The 15,187-nt window shown below is 42.4% G+C and overlaps 1 protein-coding gene across 14 annotated transcripts in view; it reads left to right on the plus strand.

Annotated features, from left to right (window-relative positions):
* KANSL3 (KAT8 regulatory NSL complex subunit 3) overlaps positions 1–15,187 on the plus strand; it is an 84,659-nt gene that overhangs the window by 35,539 nt on the left and 33,933 nt on the right. Inside the window, exons 22-23 of one of the 14 annotated variants that reach the window (XM_070046815.1) lie at positions 2,919–2,970; positions 6,426–6,487. The exons of 11 other annotated variants lie outside the window; for them this stretch is intronic. In XM_070046815.1, the coding sequence (XP_069902916.1) occupies positions 2,919–2,939 (21 nt within the window). In that variant the 3' untranslated portion in view covers positions 2,940–2,970; positions 6,426–6,487. Of the gene's footprint in view, positions 1–2,918; positions 5,644–6,425; positions 6,488–15,187 lie in introns of those variants that run through there. 2 more of the 14 variants (XM_070046816.1, XM_070046814.1) reach the window with 2 other exon arrangements.

Here is a 15,187-nt window from a genome sequence, read left to right on the forward strand (position 1 = left end):
TACTGTGTTTTTAAAAATTTTTATTTTTAAAACTGGTAAAATTTACTTATGTACAATTTACCATTTTACCCTTTTCTAGGCTTACGGTTCAGTGGCATTAAATGTATTCACATTGTTGTGCAACCATCACCACCATGCACCTCCAGAACTTTCCCATCATCCCATACTGAGACTCTGTTTTTATGTTTTCTTATATTGCTTTTGTTCATCTGCTTACCTTTAGTTGTTCAGTCCACCTTGAATTTATTTTTTTATGCTGAGTGAGGTAAGGATCTAACTTTATTGATGAGCCCATTCATCCTTCCTCTATTCATTTGAAATCAGCTGCTCTCACATTCTAGATTACTGTACACACAGGGCCTGTTCTGTACCCTTGACCTGTCTGTTTCTACACAAGCTTATTATTGTTTGATAATGCAGGTTATCAAGTTAAGGAAGTATATCAATTATGTTTCTAGTTTACTAAGATAATCTTTATTCTCTTCCTTTCTCTCGATAATGGGTTTTAAAGTTTGTTCATTGCCCTTTTGGAATCAAATGAGCTGAATGAGTATAAACATTTCCTTTTAATCAGTTAAAATGATGAATTACTTTCAAAGATTTCCTAATATCGAACTGTCTAAATTCCAGATTCAGTACTTGTTCAGTATGTCCTATTCTGTTTGTTTTGCACATACCTAAATTTATTGTGCATGTATAGGAAAGAAAACCCCATCAAAGGAGAACAAAACAAAAAAAGAAAGAAGCTAAGTGCTTCAGAGGAAAAAGCATGTCTGGTCTTCATTTGCTTTTATTTTACTTAGGATTTTGACCTCTATGTTTATTAGTAAGATTAGCCTATAGTCCTCTTCCTCTCCACCCTTGCTTTTTTGTGTGTATCCTTTCCTTGTCCAGTTGTAGAAAAGAGATAATTCTATCCATATAGAATGAAATGGGAAATATTTTTTTTCTCATATTCCAAAACATTTATATAGCACAGAAATTAACAGTTTCTTGATGGTTTGACGGAAATGACCTATAAAGCCATTTGTGCCTATTTTCAGGCAGTCTTATCCTTTGCTGGTGCCACATTTGAGGCACAGCTAGAACACAGATCCCCATCATGAGTTTCTTCCTCCTCTCTTAGGTGGTCCTCTTCAGCTTGCTCTGGCCCGGGGGAGCTAGTTAGAGTTGAGAAGAGTAGAGGTCATTGAGAATCCTTTTCTATGGCTTAAATTGAAGTACGGAATAAAGATCAAAATCTGACTTCTACCTGATGGTATTAACTTGAGAGCTCAGTTTTTATCTCAGTAAAATGGGTGTATAAAATTAGTAGGAGGGTTCTAGTGGTGATAATTTTCTTTTAGACAAAGGAGGTGTTACTAGATTAAGACTTGCTGACTCAAAAGCGTCTAACAGTTACCTCAGTGTTCAGACTGCCAGACAGTGTGATATCAGGGAACGCACAGGCCCTCTGTCTTCAGCTAGCTGTGTGATCCTGGGCAAATCACCTGACTTCTCTGGGCATTTTCTCATCTAGTCTAATGAGGAGGTTGGCATAAGTCAGTGATTGATGTGGTGGTGAGATAGTAGGGGCTGTCTCAGAATGTCCTCAGGTGCTGAGAATATGCATTTTTAAAGGTTGAGAAACAAACCACCCATTTTTGATGTTTATAAGACACCTGGAAATTTGAACACTGACTGGATAATTGTTGATATTAAGGAATTGTTAACCTTTTTAATGTGTGATAATGGTTGTAAGTTTGAAAAATACCCTTTTTTAAATTTTGGGGTTATATACTGTAATATTTATGGAGAAAATGAATTTAAAATGAAAAAAGGTTGTAAACACTGGCTAGACTTCTCTAAGGTCTTTGCAAGCACTTAATTATGTGTTTTGTCTCTGGCGGTGATGAATATTTACCATGTGTTTCCTTTATGGAACTGGACCATTATGAACACCCTACAGCTGAGAAGCTGCAGGAGGAAGGGGAGAGACAGAGACCGTGTTGTGCCCTGCAGCGGGGTCCTGGGAATGGAATCCTTGACTATGATCACAAGGTTTTTCTCCTCTCTGGCCAGGCTGGCAGGCAGCCTCTAGCTGCTCCTGCAGCAGCCCCGGGCGAGCGGGCTCACTCTGGAGACCTCCTGGTCAGGATGGAGTGCTCATCTGTGCACAGCCCACCTTTGGGCAGGGTGAGCAGATGGGAGGCGGATCCTTTCCAGTTTTGATTGTCAAACCCTTCTTCATTCCTCCTCTCCTGTGTCTTCCATCTCCCCCACTTTATTGTATCCTCAGAGACCTCTTAGGAGTTTTCCAAAGGTGAATTCTAGAGAGGTGGGGAAAACCTTTGTGAAGAAAGGCCAACTCTCTCTACCTTGCTTCTTTCTTCCTAAGCTGCAGGGCTCAACAATTCATGGCATCTTCCACAGCACTTAAAAAATGGACAAGACCTGAAACAATGATATTGTCAGTACAGTCATGGAAAACTTTGCTTCAGCTCTATCACCCTTAATGATTCACCTATTTCCTTTTTCCTGCATTCTTTTCTTGTTCTTATACGTAATAATAAGAGCTAATGTTTGTGGTTGAACACAGACTGTAGGTGCTTTATGCAGTTTGTCTCATTTAATCTCACAACAACCCTGGGGAGGAGGTGCTGTCTTCTTTGTCTCACAGAGGGGGGAAAGGAGGCTCAGAGAATGTAAGTCACTTGCCCTAAAAAGTAGTAGAGGTGGGTTTCTACCTCCAGAGTCCATGTTCTATTCATCACTTGGCTGCTAGAACACATATCCTTGTGCATCCAGCTTTTTCCCTGTTCCCTGTTGAGCATCATTTCTTCGGAATAAATTTTCAGGAGTGGGATATTGGGTCAGAGGGTCTGTATGTGTTAACCTGGCAAACTTTTGACCCTTGTTCCCTACCTCTCCTGCCACAGCGCCTGCCTCCAGCGCCCTGAAGATGCCATGCGATATGTCCTCCTTTACCAGGTTGGTGACGGCTGCTGCACGGTGAGGCCTGGCACGTGTGCTGTCCTGCTGAGCTGTACACTTGTCTGAAGACCTCTTTAAGACAGTCATTTTTGCCTCTCTGACAACTGTCTTCAGGACTGGGCCTCTGGGTCTTACGTAACCATTAGACAAGGTGATATGGCGCCAGCAGGGGGGGCCTTGTCCTTTAGCATCTGCAGGTCTGGTTCCCAGAATCTCCAGGTCCTCAGCAGATCTGGCCGTGTATGGATTGGAGGCACTTCTTCCCCAGCATTAGCTGTAACTTGACCCAAGTAGCAGTGTGGGACTGCTCACTGCATTTTAATAAAGGAGCTCCCCTTCGAAGTCTGTACTGCCCCGTGCCAAGTTGGGAGGAGATGTCCGTGTGGTCTGGGACTGAGAGCCCTGTGCTGAGGACCGGGATCATTCTGGCCCACTGGCCGGTGGTTCAGTGCCAGAAGGGCTTGTTTTGCACATCACTGTTGCCTTCACCAAGCAGCCATGGGAGAGTGCTCCCCGTGCAGCTCCCTCCTTACGAGCCACACTGGATACTGAGTACCTGCTGAGACCTGGGAACTCCTCATTTCAAACCCACGATAGGGCACAGAGAACTGGGCTGTCATCTTTCAGTCCCTTTGGTCACCTGTAGATGTTGGGACCAGCAGTCGCCAGGAGGTGAAAGCTGGCTTCTTTCTTTTTTCCATCATGCTTTGGGCAGTTCTTGTATCCAGAAAGCCTGCAGGTCCAGAAAGGCTGAAGAAGAGGAAGGGAACAGCAGATGAAGTGGCTTGAAGGACACGTCAGTGGTGAAAGCGATTTGGGCTTGAGGCTTAGCATCTGGTACCTAAGGAGCCGTTGATTCAACTGGAGATGAGAAGAATTTGCCAAGCCAGAGGAGAGAAACCTCAGCCCCTGAAATTTCTGTCTCCAGTGCTTGGAAGTGGAACAGGGATAACTGCTAAGTTAACATCCTGGCCGTCCCATGAAGCTCAGGCATCAGGATGACGAAGGCCGTGCTTCAGTGTTTCTGTTTCAGCTCTGTGCAACTTTTTGTCCTCTTGCTTAGAAGTGGGAAAATTATTGGTATTGACTCTGCTGTGCAGGGCTCTTGGTACCAGCCTGAGCCCTGGAGGTGGAGGTCCCTGGAGAAGTGATCACAGAAGATGGAGCTCTGAGCACCTCCTTACCTCCTCACAATACTTGTGTGCAAAAAGTATTTTAGATTTGGCTGACAGCCTGTCCTCCAGAGCAGGCTCCTTTCCCTTCCATACTCTAGAATGTTCCAGCCAAGGCGATGAATAAGGCAACCCAGATATAACTCTTCAGTATCTGTACTGAAGGCAGGGAGGGCCCACAGCGTGCCGTGGCTGGACTTGTGGTCCAGGGTCCTGACCCGTACAGTGCATTGTATATCCAAACCAGGCCACCTGCATTCAATCCAGGAGCCTCACCTCCAGTATGAGTGGCAGCCAGGAAGGAGTACACAGTGTGCAGGAGTCTCAGACAAGGCCATTTGGGGTGGTACAGGCAGGGCCAGGGGAGTGTGTATGATAGGAGTGGAGTGGGCAGATTATACACCATACGCTTCCTCCCCGACCTCCTGCAGAGCTGGTCTCAGCAGTGATTCACACAGAATTAGGCTGCGTCCCTGTACTAGCTGGCAGGTAGCTGCTTTCTGAAATTCAGGAGGCGTTTAGTAAGTTGGAGGAAGATACGAAATCTGAAAGAGACATCCAGTGTCAGGGGTTTAATAACTTTACAGGTAAGATAGTAACACACCAATAGGAATTGAGGACGGTGAAACTGAGACTATGTGAAGTTTTAGGAATCATTCAGGACAGAGGTTCCTGAACAACCCATTCATGACTTAAGAGTGCAGTCTAGACAGCACTGGAGCGGCTGCTCCTGAAAGATGCTGGCCCTGTGTGTGCTGGGGCCAAAGGAGAAACTAACGCATCATCCCGCATTTGCGTAAATCCTAGTGTGCTTCCCATGGATGATTTCCTGAGGCTTGTGTGTACACCTTGAAGAATGCCAAAAGGAGAAGGGAAGTTGTAAGAACATTGATTCTTCTGCACCCTGGAGGGACAGGCTAAAGGAGGAAGTGGTTGAAGTCTATACAGTCGTGTTCCCCAATTCCATACTTCTGCAGCCCTTGAAGTGTAAAAGGAAGCTTTCCTCTGCCTATCATGTAGCAAACCTGGAGTCCATAACCTCAGAAGGTGATAACTACTGGCCGAAAGTGTAGAAGGATCAAGAGGGCTTTAGTTGATTTCTCGGATGACAGATACATGTTGATGCTCTATGGAAGATGTCCTTGTTTTGAGAAGAGGTCACTGATGGAGGAAGACCTGTCTGTCCTTGGCTCTACCACTAGAACAGTCTTGGTCTGGATGGGTTATAGAGCTGAGCTGCTGTGACGGTTCTGTTCTTCCATTAGCCAAAACAACTAAAAATAAAAACAAATTTGGATTGCTTCAATGTGTTTTTAGTTGACTTCTTCTGTTTATTCTGGTAACCACTCAATCGAGTGGCACAGAAAATAAAAGTTAAGATATTGTGGTAATTCCAGTGATCATCTTACTGTTGCCTGGAGCCATGAAGTGGGTACTGTAATTCCCTTTAAGGTAATTCACTTGTAAGGTGAGGAAACTGAGGCACAGAGAAGTCACACAGCAGGAAGTGGCAGAAGCAGGACTGAACCCAGGCAACCTGATACCAGTGTCTGTTTGTCTACTGTGCACTGTGCTGGGGTTCTGAGATGGGAGACCAGAAGTGGAGATGAGCACAGGAGGTGAGATGGTGGCTTGGCCTTCATGTGGCCCCTTTCAGTTTGCCTCCCACCAAGCCTAGCGTGGTTATTGCTGCCCTGGTGGGCTCTTGGCTCTGCCTGAGTCAGTAGGTGGGGTCCCTCTTGAGAGATTGAAATCCCTATACCTCTACGTCCTCCAATAAATAAATGACTCAGAGATGAATGAATGAATGAACGAATTCCAACCTCCACATTATTTGTAAACTTGCATCCAAGAGGACCTTCCTTCTTATCCTTAAATTCCAGGTCTCTACATTAAGCATTGGAACCCTCTATGGGTGGAAACTGTAGTTCTGATATACTGGTTGGAGAGTCTGGTATGCATGAGCTCTTCTTGTTTCCATCCTTAATAGAGACCTGATCTTTCCCTCACTTTCAACTCTGGTCTCACTGACCTGGGTGGGTCAGATGAAGTGAGAGATGAGGATCAGATTGTTTCAATGATAGCTGTCTTAAACTTCAGCAGTATAGGGACAGGGCCATAGCAAATTACAATGCAGAAGAAATGTTGTTACCTTTTTAATCTTCCCTTTCTACAGTATATGTTTTAGTCAGGGTTGATGGTTGCAAGAAGCAGAAACTATTCACCACCCATATTAGTTCTAAAAGGGAATATTCTCTCAATTGACATTTTCTCCTACAGGCAGCCTGAGAGTTTCTGCTTCTTGCCGCATGACGTCAACTGACGTGGAATGGCCAGGGACCAGTTTTGATCCTGTTATCACAGGATTTTTTTCATCCCTTTGCGTTTCTGTCTTTCAATTCAAATTCTGAACACAGTGAACCTGATTGGCTCAGTCCCACTTACAGGTTGGTACTTCTTATCCTCTCTTACCCCAGTCTAATAATAACATCCAGAGGATGAAGTCGTATGGTCCGTATTATTGCCTTTCTAAGAGAGAAGGGATTTAAAACAAACAAACAGACTTGGGCTATTTAGATGTGTGTGTGTGGTGTGTGTGTTTAACTTACAGTGATAGCATAGGGAGGTCCCATGTTCACTTCATCCAGTTTCCCCCAGTACTTAAAGCTCACATAAGTATAGTACAATATCAAAACCAAAAATTAACATCGGTACAGTATGTGTGTCTAGTTCTATGTGTTTTTTTTTTTTTTTTTTTGCGGTACGCGGGCCTCTCACTGTTGTGGCTTCTCCCGTTGCGGAGCACAGGCTCCGGACGCACAGGCTTAGCGGCCATGGCTCACGGGCCCAGCCGCTCAGCGGCATGTGGGATCTTCCCGGACCGGGGCACGAACCCGTGTCCCCTGCATCGGCAGGTGGACTCTCAACCACTGTGCCACCAGGGAAGCCCTCTATGTCATTTTATCCCAGTAACCATAATCAAGATATAGAACAAATTCCATCCCCACGAAGATATCCCCCTTGCTACTCCTTTATAGTCATATCCATCCCCTTCCCCTCACCCTTCCTAACCTGTAGCAACCACTAATCTCTCATCTCACAGAATTGTATAAATAGAATCCTGCAGTACGTTACCTTTTGAGATTGGGTTTTTTTCTACTCAGCATAATTCCCTTGGTGTCCATCCAAGATGGTGTGTGTTTCAGTAGTTCATTTCTTTTTACTCCTGAATATGAATGTTCCATGGAATGGATGTACCATAGTTTCTGTAACCATTCACCTGTTGAGGGGCATCTTGATTGTTTCCAATTTGGGCCTATTGCAAATGAAGCTGCTATGAGCATTTATAAGCAGGTTTTCGTATGAACATAAGTTTTCATTTCTCTAGAATAAATGCCCAGGAGTGGGGTTACTGGGTCATGTAGTAAGTTTTTATTTTTTAAAGAAACCATCAAACTGTCTTCCTAAGTAGTTGTACCATTTTATATTCCCACCAGTAATGTAGGAGAGATCCAGTTTCCAGCATTTGATACTATCTCTGTTTTTTTGTTTTAGCCATTCTCATAGGTGTGTTGTGATACCTTATTACAGTCTTTAAAAATTTGTTGAGGTTTGTAATACGGTCCATGATCTGGTGCTCTATCTTGGTATATTTTCTGTAGGTGCTTGAAAAGGTATTATGTTGGGTGGGTTTTTATAAATGTTGATAAAATTCTATCAGTTGATGGTTTTATTGAGTTCTTACACTCTTGCTGATTTTCTGTCAAGTTGTTCTGTTGGTTGTTGAGAGAGTGGTGAAATTTCCAACTATATTGTGGAATTGTCTGTGTCCTTTTCCAGTTTTTGCTTCATGTATTTTGCAGTTCTGTTATCTGGTGCATGCCATTTAGGTTTCTTTTTGGTGGATTGACCCTTTTATCATTATGTAATGTCTCTCTGTACCTGGTAAATTTTTTTGCCCTGAAGTTTATCTCACATTCACATGTCACATCTGATGTCAATCTCTTGTTTTTTAATTGGTGTTTTTTTAAGACTTTTTACTTAATGTAATTGTAGATATGTTAGGACTTAAGTCAGCCATTTTTAGTTTTTATTTTCATTTGTTCTGTTTTTTGTTTTTGTGTTTCTTTTTCCTGCCTTCAGGTGATTTACTTGAACTTTTTTTTTTAGAATATTGTTTTGATTTATCTGTAATATTTTTGAATGTACCTCCTTAATTGAATAGCTTTTTCAGTGGTTTCTCTAAATGTTGCATTACATATACACATAAGTTACTGCAATCTACTTGTATCCACATTTTACCAGTTTGAGTGAAGTGTAGAAGCCTATCCTCCCTTTTTGTCCCTTTACCTTCTCCCACTTCTAATACAATTGTATATATGTTGAGAACCATGTTAGACAATGTTCTAAAGTTTTGCTTCAAACATAATTTGCAAAACTCAAAAGAAGGAAAATCGGTTGTATTTACATATTTTTATTCTTTCCATTTCTCTTTCTTCCTTCCTGATGTTCCAAGACTCCTAATTTTACCATTTCCTTTCTGTTTAGAGAACTTCCTTTAGCCATCCTTTTCAAGAAGTTTAGCTGGCAACAAAAGTTTTTAATTTTCCTTCATCTGGCCATGTCTTATTAGTGAAGGATATTTTCTCTGCATATAAAATTCTGAGTTGGCCATTCTTGTCTTTCAGTCCTTCAGAAATATTAAGCCACTTCCTTGCTTTCTGATGAGAAATCTGCTATCATTCAAGTTGTCTTTTCACCTTATAGGTAAGGTGTTGTTTCCCTCTTTGTGCTTTCAGTATTTTTTTTTCTTTAATTCTCAGACTTGACTATGATGTGTCTTGGCATGAATTCCTTTGGGCTTATCTTGTTAGGGTTCAGTCAGCTTCTTGAATCTGTAGGCTTATGCCTTTTTGCCAAATTTGGAGAATTTTTAGCCATTATTTTTCAACCCCACCCTCTTTTTCCACTTCTCTAGACGCCGGTGACATGAATGTTAGATCTTTAACATTCCCTCGGGGCCATGAGACGCTTCCATTTTTGCCCCCACTCTATCTTCCCTCTCTTCAGATTGTGTAATTTCTACTGTCTGTCTTTAAGTTCACTAATTCTTTCCCCTGTCCCCTCTATTCTGCTATTGAGCCCTTCAAGTTTTTCACTTAGGTGATTATATTTTTCAGTTCTAAAATTTCTATTTTATTCTTTATATCTTCTATTTCTTTGCTAAGATTTTTTTTTCATTTGTCTCAGGTGTGTTTGCAGTTGCTCACTGAAGCATTTTTATGATCACTGCTTTAAAATTCTTGTTAGACAATTCTAACATCTACGGCATCGCAATGCTTACCATGTGTTCATTGTCTTTTCTCATTTAAGCTGAGATTTTGCTTGTTCTTGGTATGTTATGTGATTTTTATTGAAATCTGATGTCTTGTGTATTATCTGTAAAGCTCTAGATCTTATTTAAATCATCTGTTTTAGCAGGCCTTGTTTGAGACTGCTCTGGTAGGATAAAGAGGGAGCTGCTTTGATACTGCTAGGTGAGATGGAAGTCTCGAATCCCCACTGAGCTTTCATTGACACTGGGGTTGGGGTGGGAGGCGAGCTTCCCTTTACTGCTGTGTGGAGGTGAGAATTTCAGCTCCCCACTTAGCCTCTGCCAATGCTAATCCAGCTGGGGAGGGAGTACCTTGTTACTCTTCCTCACATGGCCTTGGTTTACACCTGCAGGGGTTATATGTCATTACTCCTGGGCAGTGGCGAATGTTCTGACTCTCCAGTAGGCCTTTGCTGATGCCACTCCAGTTGGAAAGGGAGTGTGACTTGTTACCTCGAGGTGGGGTGCTTGTCCAGCCCAACCATATAATCTCCCATAACACAGTAGGGATAGAGGTTGGAGGCCTCACCCCATTCATTGGAACAAAAGTTTTGGTTCTCCACTTGGCCTTCTTTGACACCAACCCCTAAATATCTAGACAGTTGAAGAGACAATCACCTTATAAAAAGGCAGCATGCTGGACAACATATGCCTTCTGAAGAAGATTATTGGAAGAGATGGATGAAGAAGTTAATATGTGATGAATATATGTAGAGCTAACGTTAGAAATTATCCAGATGGAACAATAAGAAAACATAAAAAAAGAACCAGATAGAAATATTAGTTATGGGAAATATATAGAATTTGGAAAAAATAAAATTAGAACAAGATAATAATGGGATAAAAAGTAGGAGAAATATGGCTAAAAAAATGTATTAATGGCTTGGAAGGCTACAACTAGGAACATTTCCAGGAAGCATTAAGTAAATATAGAGAGTAGAAGTAGAAATAGTACAACACAAGAGTCTTGGAGAGAAAAATGAAAATAAAACTAAGGAAATAATTTTTTAAAGAATGGAGAATTTTCAGGAAGGAAATAATTTTTAAAAGAATGGAGAATTTTCAGGAATTAAGAGAAAATAGGTCTCAGTTTGAAAGGGTTCACATGGAGTCCCAAAAGGAGCAATAAGGAAAACGCACATCTATACATATAGTCAAAGACAGAAAATCTTAAAGGCTTCCGTGGAGAAAATGCAGATCCACCACAAGGTTTGAACCAAAATCAGACTGCTGTGGCACATCTCAACATGACTCTTGTATTCGAGTCACTCATTAATGCTTTTTATGCATTCAAGGAAAAGAGCATAGAATTTTAATGTAAGGACATGATAAAAATGTTCTCAGGCATACAAGGCTTCAAAAGTACGCCACATAAAGACTCACATTGAAAGAAATATTTAAAAGTACTCAGAAACAGAGATATCAAGATGGTGGAGTAGGAAGACACAAAGCTCACCTCCCCCCATGAACACATAAAAAATACATCTACACATGGAGCAATTCTCACTGAAAACAAACTGGAGACTGGCAGAAAAACTCACGCAACTAACACTGCAAGAAAGATCCACATGGAGTTGGGTAGGAAGGAAAGAGAAGCAGTTGGATTGGAACCTGTACCGCTGGGAGGGGACACAGAAGAGGAGGAGGATTACATGGGCTTAGAGATCCTCCCTGGGGAGTGTGCGGTTCAGACTACACATTAGGTGCCCCTGGGGTCCAACACTGGGAGGACAAGTCCCCTTAGCTGGTTTGAAAGCCAGTGGAACTGACAGCAAGGCTGTAAGAAACCAAGACTGCACTCGTGAAGAGTGTGCACATGCTTGCTTACTCCCAAAACAAGGTGGAGGAAGCAGATTGAAACTGCCTGGGGCTCTGGCTGGTTTCCTGCAACTGCCCAAGCACATGCCCCAGTCTGAGCTGAGTGCCCATTACAGCCCTGCTTACTCTGCAGTACAGCTTTCTACTAGGGTGAAAGCTGCCAGGGGTGAGGACATTATGCAGCTGTGGGGGATGGAATTGGCTCAGACCTAACATGGCATCTGAACAAGGCAGTGGCAGCCATTACTGGTGCTTGCAGGGGCAGCAGATCAAGAGTAGTCCAGAACTCTGACTGCTAGGACGACCCCAGCCTATGCCCTGACCCCTGCCAAGGGCCTGCTCCAGCCCCTCTTGCTCCAGCATTGCTTCTCTCTGGGGTAGAGGTGCCAATGCCTGGGTGAGGGAGAGCACACACTTAGAGGGAACAGAGCCAGCTTGGACCTGACCCTCAGGGCTTCTGCTCAGCAACTTGGGACCTGCCCCCACCAGTAGGGTGATGTTGGCCCCTGAACAGAGGAGAAACCCTGGCTCAGACTTGGCTCTGGCTCTAGCCCCTTCATCTCCAGCCCCACCTCTTACCAAGGTGATTGCTGCCAACACACCCTGAGGGAAGACGTGACTTCTGCTCACGTCGGATCCAGCTCTCCCGCCAAAGCAACTGGGCACATGCAAACTGTATAGGGACACACCCACATAAGGACACCCTTTCAAGACTGTGATAGGTAACTGTCTTACCTAATTTCATAGAGACAGAGAAAATTAAGCAAAGTGAGAAGACAGGAATTTCGTTTCAAATGAAAAAAGAAGAAAAAAAAAAACAACCAAAGAACAACTAATGAAACAATCTACCAGATAAGAGTTCAAAGCATTAGTAATAAGAACGCTAACTGAATTAGAGGAAAGAATAGATGAGCGCAGGGCTTCCCTGGTGGCGCAGTGGTTGGGAGTCCGCCTGCCGGTGCAGGGGACATGGGTTCGTGCCCCGGTCCGGGAAGATCCCACATGCCGCGGAGCGGCTGGGCCCGTGAGCCATGGCCGCTGAGCCTGTGCGTCCGGAGCCTGTGCTCCGCAATGGGAGAGGCCACAACAGTGAGAGGCCTGCCTACCACAAGAAAAAAAAAAAAAAAGAATAGATGAGCGCAGTGAAAATTTTAACAAGGAATGAGAAAATTTAAAAAAGAACCAGTCAGCACTGAAGAATACAATAACAAATGAAAAACGCACTAGAAGGAATGAACATCAGACTAGGTGATGCAGAATGCCTAAATGATCTGGAAGATAGAATAATGGAAATCACCCAATCAGAAGAGCAAAAAGAAAAAGCAATTTTTTTTAATGACACTTTAAAAAAAGTATTTATTTAGTTGGTTGCACCAGGTCTTAGTTGCAGCTTGCCAGCTCCTTAGTTGCAACTCACAGGCTCCTTAGTTGCAGCAGGTGGGCTCCTTAGTTGTGGCTTGCAGCCTCCTTGGTTGTGGCTTGCAGGCTCCTTAGTTGCAGCACATGGGTTCCTTAGTTGTGGCATGCAAATTCTTAGTTGCGGCATGCATGTGGGATCTAGTTCCCTGACCAGAAATCTAACCCAGGCCCCCTGCCTTGGGAGTGCGGAGTGTTACCCACTGCACCACCAGGGAAGTCCCAAGAAAAAAAATTTTTAATGAGAACAGTTTAAGGAATCTCTGGGACAATATTAAGGGTACCGACATACGCATTACAGGTATCCCAGAAGGAGAAGAGAGACAAAGGGGTCAAAAATGTATTTGATGAAATTATGACTGAAAACTTCCTGAACTTAAAGAAGGAAACAGATGTCCAGATACAGGAAGCACAGAGGGTCCCAAACAAGATGAACCCAAACAGACCCATACCAAGACATATCATAATTAAAATGGCAAAAGTGAAAGAATTCTAAAAGCAGCAAGGGAAAAAGCGTGATAAACAAGGGAACCTCCAGAAGACTATCAACTGATCTTTTTGAAACTTCAGGTAAAAAGGGAGTGGCATGATATATTTAAAGCACTGAAAGGGAAAAACCTAATCGTAGGATATTCTGCCCAGTAAGATTAGCATTTAGAATTGAAGGAAAGATTAAAAACAAGCAAAAACAAAAAGCTTCTCAGACAAGCAAAAGCAAAGAGTTCATCAATACTAAACCAACCCTAAAAGAAATGTTAAAGGGTCTTTTCTATGTGTAAAAGAAAAGGCTACAAGAAGAAGTTATCTATCAGAAAGGAGAAATCCCACTAATAAACGCAAATATACAGTAAAGGCTGTGAATCAACCACTTAAATAAGCTACTATGAAGACTAAGAAGTAAAAGTAACTATAACTACAGTAACCAATTAAGGAATAGACATGAAGATATAAAATATAGCACCAAAAACACAAGACGTGTGAGGAAAACACAAAATGTAGATCTTCTAGCAAGTATTTGAACTTTAACTACCAGTTTCAAACAAGTAGGTATAGGTCAACATGTATGAACCTCATGGTAATCACAAATCAAAAACCTACGATAGATTCTCAAAAACTAGAGAGAAAGGAGCACAAGCATACCACTAAAGAAAATCATCAAATCACAGGGGAAGAAAATAAGAAAAAGAACAGAAGAGCTACAAAAACAACCAGAAAACAACAAAATGGCAGTAAGTTCATACCTATCAATAATCACTTAAAGTGTCAGTGGACCAAATGCTCCAATCAAAAGGTGTAGGGTGGATGATTGGAATAAGAAAAAAAAAAAAGCCATCTATGTGCTGCTTACAGGAGACTCACTTCAGAGCTGAAGACAGAGACTGAAAATGAGGGGGATGGCAAAATATATTTCATGCAAATGGAAATGACAAGAAAGCTAGGGTAGCAATACTGAGATAAGACAAAGTAGACTTTTTAAAAAGTTTATAGCAAAAGACAAAGAAGAACATTATATAATGATAAAAGGATCAATACAAGAAGAGGATATAACACTCATTAAAACATATGCACCTGATGACACAAACAGATGGAGAGATATACCATGTTCTTAGATTGGGAGAATCAATATGGTGAAAATGACTATACTACCCAAAGCAATCTACAGATTCAATGCACTCCCTATCAAATTACCAGTGGCATTTTTCACAGAATTAGAACAAAAATTTTTACAATTTGTGTGGAAGCACAAAAGACCCCGAATAGCCAAAGCAAACTTGAGAAAGAAAAATGGAGCTGGAGGAATCAGGCTCTCTGACTTCAGACTATACTGCAAAGCTACAGTAATCAAGACAGTATGGTACTGGCACAAAAACAGAAATAGAGATCAGTGGAACAGGATAGAAAGCCCAGAGATAAACCCACACACCTATGGTCACCTCATCTATGACAAAGGCAAGAATATACAATGGAGAAAAGACAGCCTCTTCAATAAGTGGTGCTGGGAAAACTGGACAGCTACATGTAAAAGAATGAAATTAGAACACTCCCTAACACCATACACAAAAATAAAAATGAATTAAAGACCTAAATGTAAGGCTGGACACTATAAAACTCTTAGAGGAAAACCTGGGTAGAACACTATCTGACATAAATTGCAGCAAGATCTTTTTTTTTTTTTCTTGCGGTACGCGGGCCTCTCACTGTTGTGGCCTCTCCCGTTGCGGAGTACAGGCTCCGGACACGCAGGCTCAGCGGCCATGGCTTATGGGCCCAGCCTCTCCGCGGTATGTGGGATCTTCCCGGACCGGGGTACGAACCCGTGTCCCCCCGCATCGGCAGGTGGACTCTCAACCACTGTGCCACCAGGGAAGCCCACAAGATCTTTTTGACCCACCTCCTAGAGTAATGAAAATAAAAATAAACAGATGGGACCTAA

Source organism: Globicephala melas, chromosome 12, assembly GCF_963455315.2.
Source record: "Globicephala melas chromosome 12, mGloMel1.2, whole genome shotgun sequence".
Taxonomy (NCBI): domain Eukaryota; kingdom Metazoa; phylum Chordata; class Mammalia; order Artiodactyla; family Delphinidae; genus Globicephala; species Globicephala melas.